The 17,547-nt window shown below is 42.7% G+C and overlaps 1 protein-coding gene across 1 annotated transcript in view; it reads left to right on the top strand.

Annotated features, from left to right (window-relative positions):
- hpf1 (histone PARylation factor 1) overlaps positions 1 to 14,059 on the top strand; it is a 28,022-nt gene extending 13,963 nt beyond the window's left edge. Inside the window, exons 6-8 of the mRNA XM_072257646.1 lie at positions 4,018 to 4,105; positions 7,220 to 7,392; positions 13,693 to 14,059. Of these exons, the coding sequence (XP_072113747.1) occupies positions 4,018 to 4,105; positions 7,220 to 7,392; positions 13,693 to 13,824 (393 nt within the window). The 3' untranslated portion in view covers positions 13,825 to 14,059. The remainder of the gene's footprint in view (positions 1 to 4,017; positions 4,106 to 7,219; positions 7,393 to 13,692) is intronic.
- The last annotated feature ends 3,488 nt before the right edge of the window (positions 14,060 to 17,547 follow it).

The raw sequence follows: 17,547 nt of genomic DNA, 5'->3' as shown, positions 1-17,547 counted from the left end.
GACAAGTCTACCCTTTGGATACTGCTGAGAGGGATGACCTATCAGTGCATAGCAGCAGCCGCCGGGCCAGTAGCACTGTGCTCAGCTCTGAGGCTCCGCAGGGAAAGGTAGAGTCGGGTAGTGTGACCTGATAGGAGACTCGATAGTTCAGGATTCAGGAGACGGACAGGAGAGTCTGTGGCTGCGAAAAAGACACCAGGACCTTGTCTTGCTTTCCAGGGTGCTGGGTCAAGGATGCCTCAGACTGGCTGCAGAATATCCTCAAGAGCAGGGGTTCCCAACATGGGATCCATGGATGCTTGCTTAATGGTATTGGCCCATGGGATAAAAAAGGTTGGGAACCCCTGCTCTAGAGGGGCATTGAGCAGCCAGAGGTTGTGATACACATTGGCACCAACGACAGGTAGAAAAGAGGACAAAGTACTGCGCAATGAGTAGAGGGAGCTTGGGACGAGGCTGAGGAGCAGGACCTCCAAGGTAGTTGCTGTGTATTTAGTATTCCAGTAATCTTGTAAGTGTATTATTTGTTTAAGCGTTCTTTGTTTATATAATCTGTTATGGTTATATGTAAGTATACGTGAATTGCATAAATCATGATTCTACCAAGTGATACATGCGTGCCTCGCTTAAAGTGAAAACTAAGTTACACTCGCATTTCAGGCTCTGTTTTCCTTTTAATTAGTTTAATGTTTTGGAGTTACAAAACATAAAAGCAGTAATCTCTGGATTACCCTCAGTGCCACGTGCTAGTCAGGGGAGGATTAGGATGATGATACAGCTGAATATACGGCTGAGGAACTGTTGCAGGGGGCAGTGTTTCAGATTTCTGGATCATTGGGATCTCTTCTGGGGGAGATACGTCCTGTACAAAAGGGACGGGTTACACTTGAACCCTAGGGGGACCAATATCCTTGCAGGCAGGTTGCTAGACCTGTTGGGGAGGGTGTTAACTAATTTGGCAGGGAGATGGGAACTGGTGTGATAGGCCTGAAGATGGGGCAGTTGGGATACAATTAAATGCAGTATGTAGTGAGATTGTGAGAAAGGACAGGCAGATGCCAGGGCAAAATTGCAGTCAGTGGGATGAGTTGAAATATAACATGAGGCAAAATCAAAGAAAATGATGCATACAGGACTTGAAAATATTGTATTTGAATACATGCAGTAGAAGGAAAATGGTAGATCTTGTAGCGCATTTAGAGACTGGCAGTTTTGACATTGTGGGCATCACTGTGTCGTGGTTGAAAGAAGATCATAGTTGAGAACGTAACATCCAAGCATACAAATTATATTGAAAAGACAAGCAGATAGCCAAAGGATGTGGGTTGACTCTGTTGGGGAGAGAAAACAAAACCAAATCCTGAGAAGAGTAACATAAGATTGGAATTTGTAGAATTGTCATGAGTAGGGGTAGCTAAGAAACTGCAAAGGTAAAAAGACCCTGATGGGAGTTACAGTGCCTGTAAAAAGTATAGCTGAAGAGATTGTGGAGGCATTAGTAATGATCTTTCAAGAATCACTAGATTCTGGAATGGTTCCAGTGGAAAGGGAAATTGCAAATGTCACTTCATTCTTCAGGAGGGAGGGAAGGTAAAGAAGGGAAATTATAGGCCACTTAGTCTAACTGCAATGATGGGTAAGATGTTGGAGTTCATTATTAAGGATGAAGTTTTGGGGTACTTGGAGACACATGATAAAATAGGGCAAAGTTAGCATGGTTTCCTTAAGGGAAGATCTTGCCTGACAAACTGTTGGGACTTCTTTGAGGAAATGGGAAGAGAGTAGAGAGTCAGTGGATATTGTTTACTTGGATTTTCAGAAGGCCTTTGACAAGGTGAGGGTAAGAGCTGATGGTAGTACAGGGAAGATACTAGCATGGATAGAAGATTGGCTGACTGGCACCACTGCCGGCGACTAGTGGTGTGCCGGAGGGGTTGATATTGGGGCCATTTCTTTTCCTGTTATGTCCGTGTTTTGGGTGAAGGAGTTGATGGCGTTGTGGCCAAGTTTGTGGATGATAAGCATATACTGATGGAAGGGCAGGTAGTGTTGAGGGAGCAATGAGTCTACAGTAAACTTAGAATGGGTAAAGAAGTGGTAGATGGAATATAGTCTAGGGAGGTGTGTGGTCACGCACTTTGGTAGAAGGAATAAAGGAGTAGTCTGTTTTCTAAATGTGGAGAAAATTCAATAAGCAGAGGTGCAAAGGGACTTGGGAGTTCTCGCGCGGAATTCCCTAAAGGTTAACTTGCTGGTTGAGTCGATGGTGTGGAAGGCAAAAGTGATGTTAGCCATTAATTTCAAGAGGATTAGATTATAAGAGCAAGGTTGTAATGCTGAGGCTTTATAAGGTATTGGTCAGACTTCATTTGGAGTATTGTGAGCAGTTTGGGCCCCTTATCTCAGAAAAGATGTGCTGGTATTGGAAAGGGTCCGTAGGATGTTCACAAGAATGATTCCGGGAATGAAAGTGTTCATGTTTGAGGAGCATTTGATGGCTCTGGGTCTGTACTCACTGGTGTTTAGAACTATGAGGGGGCTACTTCATTGGAACCTATTGAATATTGAAAGGTCTCGATAGTGTGGATGTGGAAAGGATGTTTCCCATAGTGGGCAAGTCTAGAACTAGAGAGCACAGCTTCAGAATAGAGTTACATCCATTTAGAACAGAGATGAGAAATTTCTTCAGCCAGAAAATGGTAAATTTGTGGAATGCATTGCCACAGATGGCTGTGGAGGTCAAGTCATTGATTATATTTAAAGCAGAGGATGATTGGTTCTTGATTAGTCAGAGCGTCAAAGGTTATGGAGAGAAGGCAGGAGAATGGGGTTGAGACGGATAGTAAATCAGCCATGATGGAATGGCAGAGCAGACTCGATGGGCCGAATGGCCTAATTCTGCTCCAGTGTTTGATGGCCTTGCAGAGTGAACCCGTCAGGTTTATTATCGTTCACGTTTGTCGGGAATTTTCTTATTTTGCAGCAGCAGCATTGTGCAAGGCGCAAAAATGCTATGAATTACAATGTAAAGTAAATTAGTTTAAAAGGAAACAAAAAGAGTGAAGTAACACACATAAAAGTTGCTGGTGAACGCAGCAGGCCAGGCAGTCCTGATGAAGGGTCTCGGCCTGAAACGTCGACTGTACCTCTTCCTAGAGATGCTGCCTGGCCTGCTGCGTTCACCAGCAACCTTGATGTGTGTTGCTTAAAATCCCAGCATCTGCAGATTTCCTCGTGTTTGCGGTTTTAAAAAGAGTGAGGTAACATTCTTGAGTTCATTGGCCATTCAGAAATCTTTTGGCAGTTGGGAAGAAGCTGTTCCTTAAATGTTGAGTGTGTGTCTTCAGACTCCCGTAATCCTCTTTGATGGTAATCATGAGAAGAGGGCATGCCTTGGGTTGGGGGGAGAAGCGGGGTTGACCTTAATGAGGCACTGCCTTTTGAAGATGTTCTTGATGCTGCGGAGGTTCTGCCCGTGATGGAGCTGGCTGAGTTTACAACCCTGTGTAGCTTTTTACTGATCCTGTGTAGCCGCTCTGCTCTACCAGACAGTGATGCAACCAGTTAGAATGCTCCCCACAGTACATCTATTGAAATTTGCTAGAGCCGTTAGGGACATGCCAAATCTCCTCAAATTCCTGACGCAATATAGCCACTGGCGTGCTTTCTTTGTAAATGCTTCAATATGTTGGGCCTAGGATAGATCCTCAGAGAGATTGCCATCCAGGAACTTCAAACTGCTCAATGTGTAATGAAATCAGAGTACCTGGATGAAACCCACACGGTCACAGGAGATCCTGTCATTTTTAGCCCTTTTTCTCATTACCTTATCAATGAATAATTTATTAGATATAGCTAAATTTAAAATTCTCTGAAATTAAAACACTTTGTGTTCCAAGTCAAAGCAGTTGATACTTGTACAGTGGATAAATATCTTTAAGTTTCTGGCTAAGTGTTCTGGTTTTGTTTAAGTTGTTTACATCGTGACAATGCGGTGTCTTGTGTCTTTATCACCAGGTTGTTACTAAGACATTCCATGGTGCAGGTTTGGTGGTCCCGATAGACAAAACTGGCGTGGGTTACAGAGAGCTTCCTGAGACTGATGGTATGTTTGTATTGATAATATATCTCTCTTTGTGATTAACTTTAAAAGAAATTCAACAGTCCTACAGCACAGAAACGTGGGGAAGGTGTTTCCTATAGTGGGGGAATCCAGGAGGACCAGAGGGCACAGCCTCAATAGAAAGATGTGCCTTTTCGAACAGAGATCAGGAGGAACCTATGGAGTCCCAAGTTGTTGGATATATTACAAGCAGAGATTGACAGGTTCCTGGTTAGTCAGGGTGTCAAAGATTATCTGCCTCTACCACCACCTCTTTGGAGTATTGTGAGCAGTTTTGGGCCCCTTATATTAGATAAGATGGGCTGACATTGAAGAGGGTCCAGATGAGGTTTACAAGAATAACCCCGGAAATGAAAAGGTTGATGTATGAGAAACATTTGATGGCTCTCAGCCTGAACTCCCGAGTTTAGAGGAACTGGGGGAATCTCACTGCAACCTATCAAATATTGAAAGGCCTGGATAGACTGGATGTGGAGAGGATGTTCCCAATACTGGGAGAGTCTAGGATCAGAGGGCACAGCCTCAGAATACAAACACATTTAGAACAGATATGAGGTGGCAATTTCTTAGTTAGAATGTACTGAATATTGGAATTCATTGCCACAAATGCCTATGGAACCCAAGTCACTGGATATATTTAAAGCAGAGGTTGATAGTTCCTTGTTAGTCAGAGTGTCAAAGATTACAGGGAGAAGGCAGGAGAGGGAAAATAAATCAGCCATGATGGAATGGTGGCGCAGGTTCGATGAGCAGAATGACATAGTTCTGTTCCAAAGCGGCAGTCAGAACTGCACATAAAGTATAACCTCATGCAGTTAGTGAATTAATGGGTGAGTTAATGAGTTTGAGTTAACCATGCTTCTTAACTTTGAATTCTGATGAATTAATTCCCTTTGTGGTGCGTTATTTAAAAAAAAATGCTGAAAAAGAATTAGGAACACAGAATGGTCCCACTGTGATGTGCTGAAAAATTAATTTCAGCAACTTGTGATTCAAGACTGCTGTTTAAAATTAAATTGTAATAATGTGTCCAGTCATAGGAGCCTGCAAGTTTTCACCCAATTCAGCATTCTCACGATTCCAGCCCAATTCCTTGCTACTTTATCCAAATCTCTGTGTTACAAGGACATCCTTTAGAACAGAGATGAGGAGGAATTTCGTTAGCCAGAGGGTGGTGGATCTGTGGAATTCATTGCCTCGGATGCAGCGGAGCCCAAGTCATCGATTATATATAACGTGGAGGTTGATAGGTTTTTGATTAGTCAGGGTGTCAAATGTTATGAGGAAAAGGCAGGAGAATGGGGTCGAGAGGGATAATAAATCAGCCATGATGGAATGGTGGAGCAGACTCGATGGGCTGAGTGGCCTAATTTCTGCTTCTGTGTCTTATGTACCAGAAATTCAGCCTATAGTTTCCTTCATTCTTCAGTTTAATGAAATATCTACCAATATCATTTTTCGTACGATATTGAAAAAGCCATTCAGCTCCTGAGTCCATGCTGACTCTCGGATCAATCCCACTTCCCTGTACCATGTTGACACTCACAAGCCCCAGATCAGCTTTATTATCACTGAATTGTATGCCATGTTGTTTTGCAGTAGCAGTTCTGTGTGAATACACAAAATTACTATAAGTTACAAAATAAATAGTGCAAAAGAAAAGGAATAGTGATGGGTTGTCCATGGATATCTCCTGTAATAGTGATGGTGCTTCAGAAAGGTGGTGAGGACTATTAAGTACAGGATCGGAGCTCTTCTTTCATTCCAGAGACATTGAACTATACCTTCAGCTCTGTTGATATTGACCATCTATACTAATCCCATTTAGCTGCACTTGGGCCATAATCTTCTTTGCCTCAATGATTCAGGTCCTTGTCCAGGAGGATCTCTGCCTGTGCCAGACCCTCAGACTCACAGTGGGAAATGGAACATTGTGGTCATGGAGTCCCCAACACGTCCATGTCAATCAAATTGCCTCTGAGCTCGTCCCTTTAGCTTGTATTGGTCTATACCCCCCTGAATCTGAAGACAAAATATAATATATTAATGGTAAGACACTTGGCAATGTGGAGGATCACCAAGCTCTTGGGGTCCATGACTACAGGACACCCAAAGCTCCTGTGCAGATTGACAGTATTGTTCAGAAGGCATATGGAGTGTTGGCCTCCATCAACTGTGGGATTGAGTTCAAGAGCCGTGAGGTAATGTTACAGCTAGACAAGACCTTAGCTAGACCTAACCTGGAGTACTGTGTTTAGTTCTGGTCACCTCACTACAGGAAAGATGTGGATATGATAGAGAGAGAGCAGAGGAGATTTATGAGGATGTTGCCTGGATTGGGGAGCATGCCTCTTGAGAATAGGTTGAGTGAACTTGGCCTTTTTTTCCTTGGAGTGACAGAGGATGAGAGGTGACCTGATAGTGGTGTAGGAAGTGATGAAGGGCGTTGACAGTGTGGATAGCCAGAGGCTTTTTTCCCCAGGGCTGGAATGGCTAACAGAGTGGAGGGTGCATGGAATGCACTGCCAGCGATGGTGGTAGAGGCAGATACAATAGGGTCTTTTAAGAGACTCATAGCTACATGGAGCTTAGAAAAATAGAGGGCTATACGCTAGGGAAATTCCAGGCAGTTTCTAGAGTAGGTTTCATGGTTGGCACAACATTGTGGGCTGGGATTTCTGTTTCTATCCAATGCACCTATCCAAATGTCTCCTAATTATTGTATTTGTTCAGCATCACTCTCTTCCTTTGGCAACTCATTCCATATAACCAACACCCTCTGCGTGGATAAATTCGCCACCTGGGTCACCTTTAAATCATTCCCCCCTCATTTTAAACCAGGGGTTCCCAAACGTTTTTATGCTATGGACTCCAACCACTAGCCACGGGGTCCGTGGACTGCAGGTTGGGGTCCCCCCACTTCAGGCCTGTTCTACTTCAAACATGTTACCCTGGAGAAAACACTGTGACCATTCACTCTTTGACTTGAGAATTAATCAGATTGCTCCTCAGCCTCCTACACTCTAGACTTGTGAAAAGTAGCAACAGGAAGGCATATAGAATTAACCAGTATCTGTTTGCCTCCAAAACAAAAAGGAAGACTGAAAAAGATCTGCAAGGCAATCGTAGAAGCTCCATCTGATGAAGCAAGAGTCAAAGCTTTTGCCCCGATCCAAGAGATAATAACATACGTTCAGTTTGCAAATGATGAATGTGACTACGGAATGGGATACGAACTCGGGATCGACCTCTTCTGTTACGGATCACATGTGAGTAGATGATGGGGGCTCAGCATTGCTTTTTGTGTGCATGTGGAAATCTGATCTGTGAATCCAGCTTGGCTTGAGATTCAAGACTCAAGTTTATCTATCACGTGTTGTAATTTGAACAAAGTCATTCGATAGAGACTAAAGCTAGTGGATACAGAAGTCGTTTATTCAACATAATGAGCAGCAGGCTGACACAGGAATTCTGCAGGTGCTGGAAATTCAAGCAACACACATCAAAGTTGCTGGTGAATGCAGCAGGCCAGGCAGCATCTCTAGGAAGAGGTACAGTCGACGTTTCAGGCCGAGACCCTTCGTCAGGACTAACTGAAGGAAGAGTGAGTAAGGGATTTGAAAGTTGGAGGGGGAGGGGGAGATCGAAAATGATAGGAGAAGACAGGAGGGGGAGGGATGGAGCCGAGCTGGACAGGTGATTGGCGAAAGGGGATACGAGAGGATCACGGGACAGGAGGTCCGGGAAGAAAGATAAGGGGGGGGGGGGACCCAGAGGATGGCAAGAGGTATATTCAGAGGGACAGAGGGAGAAAAAGGAGAGTGAGAGAAAGAATGTGTGCATAAAAATAAGTAACAGATGGGGTACGAGGGGGAGGTGGGGCCTTAGCGGAAGTTAGAGAAGTCGATGTTCATGCCATCAGGTTGGAGGCTACCCAGACGGAATATAAGGTGTTGTTCCTCCAACCTGAGTGTGGCTTCATCTTTACAGTAGAGGAGGCCGTGGATAGTTCATCTTTACAGTAGAGCAGCAGGCTGAGACCTTTTTGGAGGAAGAGGCCTGTTCAGCCCAATATCTTTATATGCTAAAGATCCAGGGGAATTCTATATTTATCAATGTATCAACAATGCTTCCTTTGAATTCCAGATCATTTTCACACCTTTTTTCGCAACCACACTCCAGACAACCAGAATGAATGTTAATCGGCACTGAATGATTTTTCAATTAACTCCAGGACACTCCACATCTCCAGGAAACAGGACTGGATTTTAAATTTAATTGATAATCCACGTTCCTGTCTATAAAGATTGGTTGCTGAAGTTAATGTTTGCTGTATATCCCCAATTCCAGAATATGCCCTAACAACATGATCATCAAAATGTGTACGGAAATGCATGATTTGCATCGACAACCAACGCACCGGAGGGTGTGCTGGGGAGGCAGCCTGCAAGTGTCGGCACACATTCTGACACCGTCCTACAGTAGCCTGCCCACCACGCTCAACAGATGCAACAAGCACCAAACAGCAGAAACAAGCCCCGTTCCTACGTCCCACCCACGCATACACAGTCCTGTAACCTCAGTGAAGGCCTTCAGTTCCAACCTCCAGCTGCTCAAAACAGAGTTACAATGAACCCACAAAAACAGGGTCAAAATAGTGGAAAAGATGCTTAAAGGAATGTTTAGAATGTCAGTCTTTGCTGCAACAGGACTTCACAAAGTAAACTTGTTATTAATTAATTGCCCATTACACCACTGACATTTAGGACACCAATAAAGGGCCTCCATCTCTGTCTGTCCTTGGCCACATGCAGAGCCTATAAAAAGTATTCATCCCCCTTTTAAGTTTTCATGTTTTATTGTTTTACAATGTTAAATTTGACTTTTTTGACACTGATCAACAGAAAAGACTCTTTTGTGTCAAAGTGAAAACAAATTTCAACAAATTGGTCTAAATTTATTACAATTATTAAACAGAAGATAATTGATTGCATAATTACTCACCCCCTTCAAGTCAGTATTTAGCAGATGCACCGTTGGCAGCAATTACAGCCTTGAGTCTATGTGGATAGGTCTCTATCAGCTTTGCACATCTGGACAATGCAATTTTTCTCCACTCTTTACAAAACTGTTCAAGCTCTGTCAGATTGCATGGGGATCGTAAGTGAACAGCACTAAGTCCAGCCACAGATTCTCAACTGGATTGAGGTCCAGACTCTGACTTGGCCACTCTCCAGGACACTAACTGTTGTTCTTAAGCCATTCCTGGGTAGCTTGGCTTTATGCTAGGGGTTATTTCTTGCTGCAAAACAAATCTTCTCCTAAATTGCAGTTCTCTTGCAGACTGCATCAGGTTTTCCCTCCAGGGTTTCCCTGTATTTTGCTGCGTTCGTTTTACCCTCTATCTTCACAAGCCTTCCAGGACCTGCTGCAGTGAAGCATCCCCACAGCATGATGCAGACACCACCATACTTCACAGTAGGGATGGTGTGTTTTTTGATAATGTGCAGTGTTTGGCTTGCATCAAGCATAGAGTTTAATCTAATAGCCAAAAAGCACAATTTTGGCATCATCAGACCATTGAACCTTTTTCCAGCTGAGTCTTCCACATGCCTTCTAGCAAACTAGCCAAGATTTCATGTGAGTTTTCTTCAACAGTGGCTTTCTTTTTGCCACTCTTCCATAAAGCTGCGACTGGTAAAGCACCTGGGCCATAGTTGCCGTTTGCGCAGTTTCTCCCATCTCAGCCACTGAAACTCGTCATAAGTCTCTTGGTGGCCTCCCTCACTCATCCCCTTGTCGCACGGTCACTCAGTTTTTGGGGACTGCCTGCTCTAGGCAGATTTACAACTGTACTATATTCTTTCCATTTCATGATGATTGACTTAACTCTACTCCAAGGAATATTCAGTGACTTGGAAACTTTCTACTATCCATCTCCTGACTTGTGCTTTTCAATAACCTTTTTCGCAGAGTTGCTTGGAGTGTTCTTTTGTTTTTATAGTGTAGTTTTTGCCAGATACTGACTCACCAGCAATTGGACTTTCCAGATCCAGGTGTATTTTTACAACAAACACCCTGACTGCAGGCAGGTGATCTCTATTTACCTAATTACGTGACTTCTAAAACCAATTGGCTGCACCAGTGATGATTTGGTGTGTCATATTAAAGGGTGTGACTACTTGTGCAGTCAATTTAAGGCATCCATCAGTCTTGTGAGACCATGGATCTGCGCCTGGAAAGTTTTCACTCTCCAGGGTGCAGGCCTGGGCAAGGTTATATGGAAGACTGGCAGTTGCCTATGCTGCAAGTCTCCCCTCTCCACGACACCGATGTTGTCCAAGGGAAGGGCATTAGGACCCTTACAGCTTGACACCAGTGTCGTCGCAGAGCACTGCGTGATTAAGTGCCTTGCTCAAGGACACAACATGCTGCCTCGGCTGGGGCTCGAACTCACGACCTTCAGATAGCTGGTCGAACGCCTTAACCACTTGACCATGTGCCCACACAAATCAATTATTTTGTGTTTAATATGTGGAATTAATTTCGATCAGTTTGTAGAGATCTGTTTTCACTTTGACATGAAAGTCTTTTTCTGTTGATCAGCGTCAAAAAAGCCAAATTAAATCCACTGTGCTTCAGTGTTGTAAAACAATAAAACATGAAAACTTTCCGGGGGTGGGTGAATACTTGCTGTAGGCACTGTGGAAATAATTATAGTTTTGTTTGACCAGTTAGGATTGTTAGTCCTGAGCTGAACCGCCGAACCTGAAAGACTGGTGGGCCACTCTGAGTCTGGCCTCTACTCTGATCTGCTCAGCATGGGTGACCCTGCCAAGAGCTAAAGCATAAAGCCCTGACTCAGCCAGCGTATCGTTCCGGGTCCTTGAGGCACACGAACCTCCAAACCCTACAAGAAGGTCGTGGTCCTCTTGGAGAAAACTTGTTGTGAAACAAGTAATCAGGTGTTTGTGAGACCTGGTATAATTGTAGGACACGAGCCTACAACCCACATTTGCCCTCCGGTACACTGACAGTAGACTGTGTATGGAGAGTGCCTTATTTCTGATGAACTGAGCTCTTTAATTGTGGCTCTTAATGACAGGGAATGATTGATTTAGGATCAGAGTCAGGTTTAATATCACTGGTAAATGCCATGAAATTTGTTGTTTTGTGGCAGCAGTACATTGCAATACATAATAAAAATGATATATTCCGATAAGAAATATGTATACAATATATAAAAAGCTAAATAAGTAGTGTAAAAGAACAGTGAGGTAGTGTAATGTCCATTCAGAAATTTGATGGTGGAGGGGAAGCTGTTCCTGATGCATTGAGTGTTTATCTCGAGGCTGCTGGACATCCTCCTTGATGGAGCAATGAGAAGGGGGCTCATCCTGGGATGCCACTGTTTTGAGACGTGACCTTTTGAAGGTGTCTTCAGGCTGGTGTCCCTGATGGGGCTGGCTGAGTTTACAACTTTTTGCAGCTTTGTCCATGATGATAGGGATACAACACATCCACTTAAAACAGATGCAGAGAAGTGTCTTTAGCCAGAGGCTGGTGAATTTGTGAAATTTGTTAGCATGGGCAGCTGGTCATTGGGCGTAGTTATGGTCGAGATTGATAGGTTCTTGATTGGCCACGGCATCGAAGGTTACGGAGAGAAGGCTGTGGAGTGGGGCTGAGGAAGGGGAAAAAGGATCAGCCAAGATTGAATTGCACAGCAGACTGGATTGGCCAAATGACCTAATTCTGCTATTTGTCACGTGTACATTGAAACGCACAGTGAAGTGTGCAATTTGCATGAATGACCAACAGGATCCAGGAGTTTGCTGGGGGCAGCCGCAAGTGTTGCCACACCTCTGGCGGCAACATTGCATGACCCCAGCTTACAAAATGTTAACCCTACCCATATGCCTTTGGCATATGGGAGGAAACTGGAGCATCACGCAGTCACAGAGAGAGTGTATGTACTCGTTACAGACAGCAGCAGGAATTGAAATCTGAGCTTTCAATTGCTGGTGCTGTAAAGCTTGAAGCTAAGCACTATGATTGTGTGGTTGTCAGTATATTCACTGGTTGTATCATTGTCTGGTATGGAAACACAACACCCTTGAAGGGAAAATCCTGTAAAAAGTAGTGGAAACACCCAGTCCATCACAGGTAAAGACCTCCATACCACTGAGCACATCTACACGGAACATTTAGCACCCATCATCAGGGAACCACCACTCAGGTTATGGTCTCTTCCTGCTGCTGCCATCAGGAAGATAAATGAGCCTCAGGACTCCCACCACCAGGTTCAGGAACAGTTGTTATCCTTCAGTCATCAGGCTCTTGAACCAGAGGAGATAATTTCACTTGCCCCATCACTGAACTGTTCCCACAACCTACTGACTCACTTTCAATGACTCTTCATCTGATGTTCTCCATACTTATTGCTTATTTATTTACATTTATTATTTTCTTTTCTTTTTGTATTTGCAGTTGGTTGTCTTTTGCACACTGGTCAGCCCTGTTGGTATCGTCTTTCATTGATTCTGTTATGGTTATTGAATTCAGAATCAGGTTTATTATCACTGGCATGTGATGTGAAATTTGTTAACTGAGCAGCAGTAGTTCAATGCAATACATAATCTAGCAGAAAAAAATAAAATTAAAATAATAATAAACAAGTAAATCAATTACATATTGAATAGATTTTTTAAAAATGTGCAAAAACAAATACTGTATATTTAAGAAAGTGAGGTAGTGGCCAAAGATTCAATGTCCATTTAGGAATCGGATGGCAGAGGGGAAGAAGCTGTTCCTGAATCGCTGAATGTGTGCCTTCAGGCTTCTGTATCTCCTACCTGATGGTAACAGTGAGAAAAGGACATGCCCTGCATGCTGGAGGTCTTTAATAATAGATGCTGCCTTTCTGAGACACCACTCCCTGAAGATGTCCTGGGTACTTTGTAGGCTAGTACCCATGATGGAGCTGACTAGATTTACAACCTTCTGCAGCTTCTTTCAGTCCTGTGCAGTAGCCCCTCCATACCAGACAGTGATGCAGCCTGTCAGAATGCTCTCCATGGTACAACTATAGAAGTTTTTGAGTGTATTTGTTGACATGCCAAATCTCTTCAAACTCCTAATAAAGCATAGCCACTGTCTTGCCTTCTTTATGACTACATCGACATGTTGGGAGCAGGTTAGATCTTGACACCCAGGAACTTGAAGCTGCTCACTCTCTCCACTTGTGATCCCTCTATGAGGATTGGTATATGTTCCTTTTTCTTACCCTTCCTTAAGTCCACAATCAGCTCTTTCGTCTTACTGACTGACTTATTAAGTATGACTGACTTATTACATATGCCTGCAAGAAAATGTGTGTGAGTTCTATATGGTGACATTCATGTACTTTGATATTTTTAATCAGAACTGAGTTTAACCTACAAACCTGCATGTTTTTAAGAGGGTGTTCTAATTATTTTTTAAACTTTATCTTGTCTGTTCTAATGACCTTAGTTGTTTTGACTTGTTAGGATTAAATTATTTCTCAAAGATACTTTCATTTCTTGCAGTATTTTCACAAAGTGGTTCGGCAGTTGTTACCGCTAGCCTACAAGCTCTTGAAGAATCACCTGTTTGCTGAAATAATCGAAGTTCATTTAGCCGATAGAAAATGGGATGATTTAGACCAACTGAAAGGCTGAAGCTGCCGAGGGCGTTTGGCAACTCAGCACTCCATCTACACATTTACTGTATAAGCTACTAGAATTTTCAATTTGAATTGTATTATTTTGCTTTTTTTAAAAACAATAAAAATTCTTTGGTGTATCAGTACTGGCTGTTGAAAAAGAATGTTGTGGATGTATGGAAATAGGTTTATTATCACTGGTGTCCTGGAATTTTTGTGAAAAATATAAAATTTAAAATATTAAAAATATGTAGTATAAAAAGAGCTAAATAATGAAGTCATTAGTGTTCATTGATTGGTATACTGTTCAGAAATCTGATGGCAGAACGGAAGAAACTGTTCCTAAAACATTGATTGTGGCTCTTCGGGCTCCTCTGTACGTCCTCCCTGATGGTAGTAATGAATGTTGAGTGTTTCTGGCTGGTGAAGGTCATGGTGGATCTTTCTGAGGCATCACCTTTGGATGATGTCCTTGACAATGGGGAGTTGATGATGATGTAGCTGGCTGACCTAACAACCTGCTGCAGCTTTTTCCAATCTTGTGCATTAGCACTTACATAGTAGGTGATGATGCAACCAGTTAGAATTCTCCACGTGGTACAGCTGTAGAAATTTACTAGCCTTTGGTGACTTACCAAATTTCCTCAAATCCTAATGAACTATAGCCACTCGTGTACCTCCTTCATGATTGTATCTATATATAGGATCCAGGATAGATCTTCAGAGATGTCCATTCCCAGGAACTTGAAGCTGTTCACCCTTTCTATTGAAGAACTGTGGTGAACTAGTTTGAATAGCAACTTCTGGTTAACTGTTGGGCTAGTTTTGTTTCTTGGCTCTCTATCAGAATATTTTCAGTTAATAAGTAACACGTGCTGTGTGAATGAAGGTGACAGTAACTCAAATAAATGCATGTTACAACAATGGTATGCAGAAGAGCATTTCTGAAAACACAGCATGTCAAACTTTGGAGTGGATGATCTACAACAGGAGGTACCTAATAAAGTGGCTGCTGACTGTAGAGTACAGTGTGATCCAGTCCCTGAAGCTAATTTAATACATCCCCCAATAATCCTGTTAATTTCTGGTCAGAACTCCCCAGGAACAAAAGTAGATAGAAAAAATCACAATCTCCATCAGGAAATGGTGTTGATAACCTAATTGCAGATTATGCAAACATGAGGAAATCTGCAGATGCTGGAAATTCAAGCAACACACACAAAATGCTGGTGGAACACAGCAGTCCTGATGAAGGGTCTCCGCCAGAAACGTCAATTGTGCTTCTTCCTATGGATGCTGTCTGGCCTGCTGCGTTCCAGCAGCATTTTGTGTGTGTTGCGTTAATTACAGATTATGCTACATTTTGCTCTTTTTGGATTAAAATGGAAATGAGGAATTTCTTTAGCCAGTGGGTGGTGAATATGTGGAATTCATTGCTACAGGCAGCTGAGGAAGCCAAATAATTGGGTTTGCTTAAGACAAAGGTTGATAGATTCTTGATTAGTCAGGGCAGAAAGGTGGTGGGAAAATGGGGGCGAGAGGGAAATGGATCAGCCATGATGAAATAGTGGAGACTTGATGGGCCAAATGGCCTAATTCTGCTCCTATATCTTATGGTATTTCATGAACTTGAAGGTTTTATTTTCAAAGAAATTGCCTTGTAGTCACAAACTATTGAATTAAGACCCAAGGAGAGAATACATTTTAGACGATAAATCCGTGACAATGGAGTTGCAGCAATACAGGAATGATATTGGTAATGAACATTTATCTCCTCTTAGAGACTTAATACTGGAAGGACAGATAAAGGAATAGCAAAAAAAAAACACCAATGTTCATGAAAATCAAAAAGAACTGGAGATATAAATATTGGAATTCAAGTCCATAGAGCAGTGATCAGGGATGGGAAATTAGTGGTGGCCCTGTCAGCAATCAGAATCAAGTTTAATATCACTGGTATGTTGTGAACTTTGTTGTTTTTGCAGCAGCAGTACATTGCAATACAGAGTAATAAAAACTACAGTAAGAGTATATTTTAAAACAAAGAAAATTAAGTGGTGCAAAAAGAGAAGGAAAAATACCAATGTGTTCATTGTCCATTCAGAAATCTAGGTCCAGATGTTGTTTCTATTTGCTTCTGGAATAAACATCACTAGCAGAGATGGAATTTCCCAAAGAATCATTCAGTTCTGGTCACCTCATTATAGGAAGCTTTAGCGAGGGTGCAGAGATTTATCAGGATGGAACGAGTTGGGTTTTTTCCCTTTGAAGGCAAAGGAGGACGAAAGGTGACTTGATAGAGGCATAGGGGGCATATATAAAGTTCATAGCCGGACCCTTTCTCCCAGGGTGGCAATGGCTAATACGAGATGACATACATTCAAAGTGACTGGAGAAAAGTACAGGAGGGATGTCAGAGGTACATTTGATTCTCCTATCAGAACAGTTGGAGTCCTCTGTCCACTGGTATTCTGTACATACTCTCTCACTCCCTCTATTTAAGTAATGTTTTCACCTTAGATAGCCTCACATTTTCCCCATCCAAGTTCCAGCACCTGCAAGTTCCCCCCCCCCATGACAAAGTAAAACAACGTGAATACATTGTCATTTCTTCAAGATTCCAGAACACAAAACGCTGGAAATGTTCAGGAAGTTGGGCATTTATCAATGGATGTAAACTGACAAAGCACCTCAGAACTGTAATGATAGTTCTTGGAAATGTTCAGCAGGTCAGACAGTATCAGGGGAGTATGCTGACAAAATAACTCAGACCTGCAATAATAGCTCTTTTCCTCTTTCTACAGATGCTGCCTGACCAGCTGAATATTTGCAGAATTTTCAGCTTATTCCAGCATCTGCAGTTATTTTGATTTCATTTACTGTGGGACTAACTTCAGCACAACACACAAAATGTTGGGACAGTTGATGAAGAGCTCAAAATGTCAACTGTTTATTCATCCCCATGATGCCGCCTGACCTGCCAAGTTCCTGTCATATTCTGTGTGTGTGGCTTAAGTTGTCCAGCGCTTGCGGAATCTCTTGTGTCTCAAAGGTCAGCATAAGGAGTGATGTGTTTTAAAGCTGATGTCTCACCACCACAACACCTTATCAAAGACAACCAAGAGATGGGTATTTCATGTTGCCTTGACAGTCACAACCATGAGGTGATGCTTAGTGTTTAGAAAGGCCCATCCAATGTCAGAATGTAAAGGAACTTAGAATCTCCTATTATGAATCATTCTAATAGTCATAGAGGAGCACAGCGTACAAAAAGGCCTTTGGCCCTCCACATTACTGCCAATCATCATGTCAATTTATACAAATCCCACTTACCTGCATTAATTCCATATTGCTCTTTGTCCTCTTCATTCAAGTACCTGTCCAGATGCCTCTTAAATGTTACTGTTCCTGCCTCCTTCTCTAGCAGCTAATTCCAGATACCAACTACTGTGTATGGGAAGAAAGCTAACCCTCAAATAGCCTTTAAACCTCTCCTCCTCACCTTAAACCTATGGTCTCTAGTTTTAAACACCCTACCGTGGGACATAGATTCTTGCTTTAGTTTTATTTATTTATGTGTTTAGAGATACAGTGCAGAACAGGTCCACCGAGCCACATCACCCAGCAACCCACCTATTTAACCCTAGCCTAATCACAGAACAATTTATAATCACCAATTAACTTACCAACTCATACGTCTTTGGACTGTGGGAAGAAACCAGTGCAGCCGGAGGAAACC

This window comes from Mobula birostris, chromosome 5 (genome assembly GCF_030028105.1).
Source record: "Mobula birostris isolate sMobBir1 chromosome 5, sMobBir1.hap1, whole genome shotgun sequence".
In the NCBI taxonomy this organism is placed as follows: Eukaryota; Metazoa; Chordata; class Chondrichthyes; order Myliobatiformes; family Myliobatidae; genus Mobula; species Mobula birostris.
The sequence above is the reverse complement of the archived record's forward strand: the minus strand, read 5'-3'. Positions and strand labels throughout refer to the sequence as shown.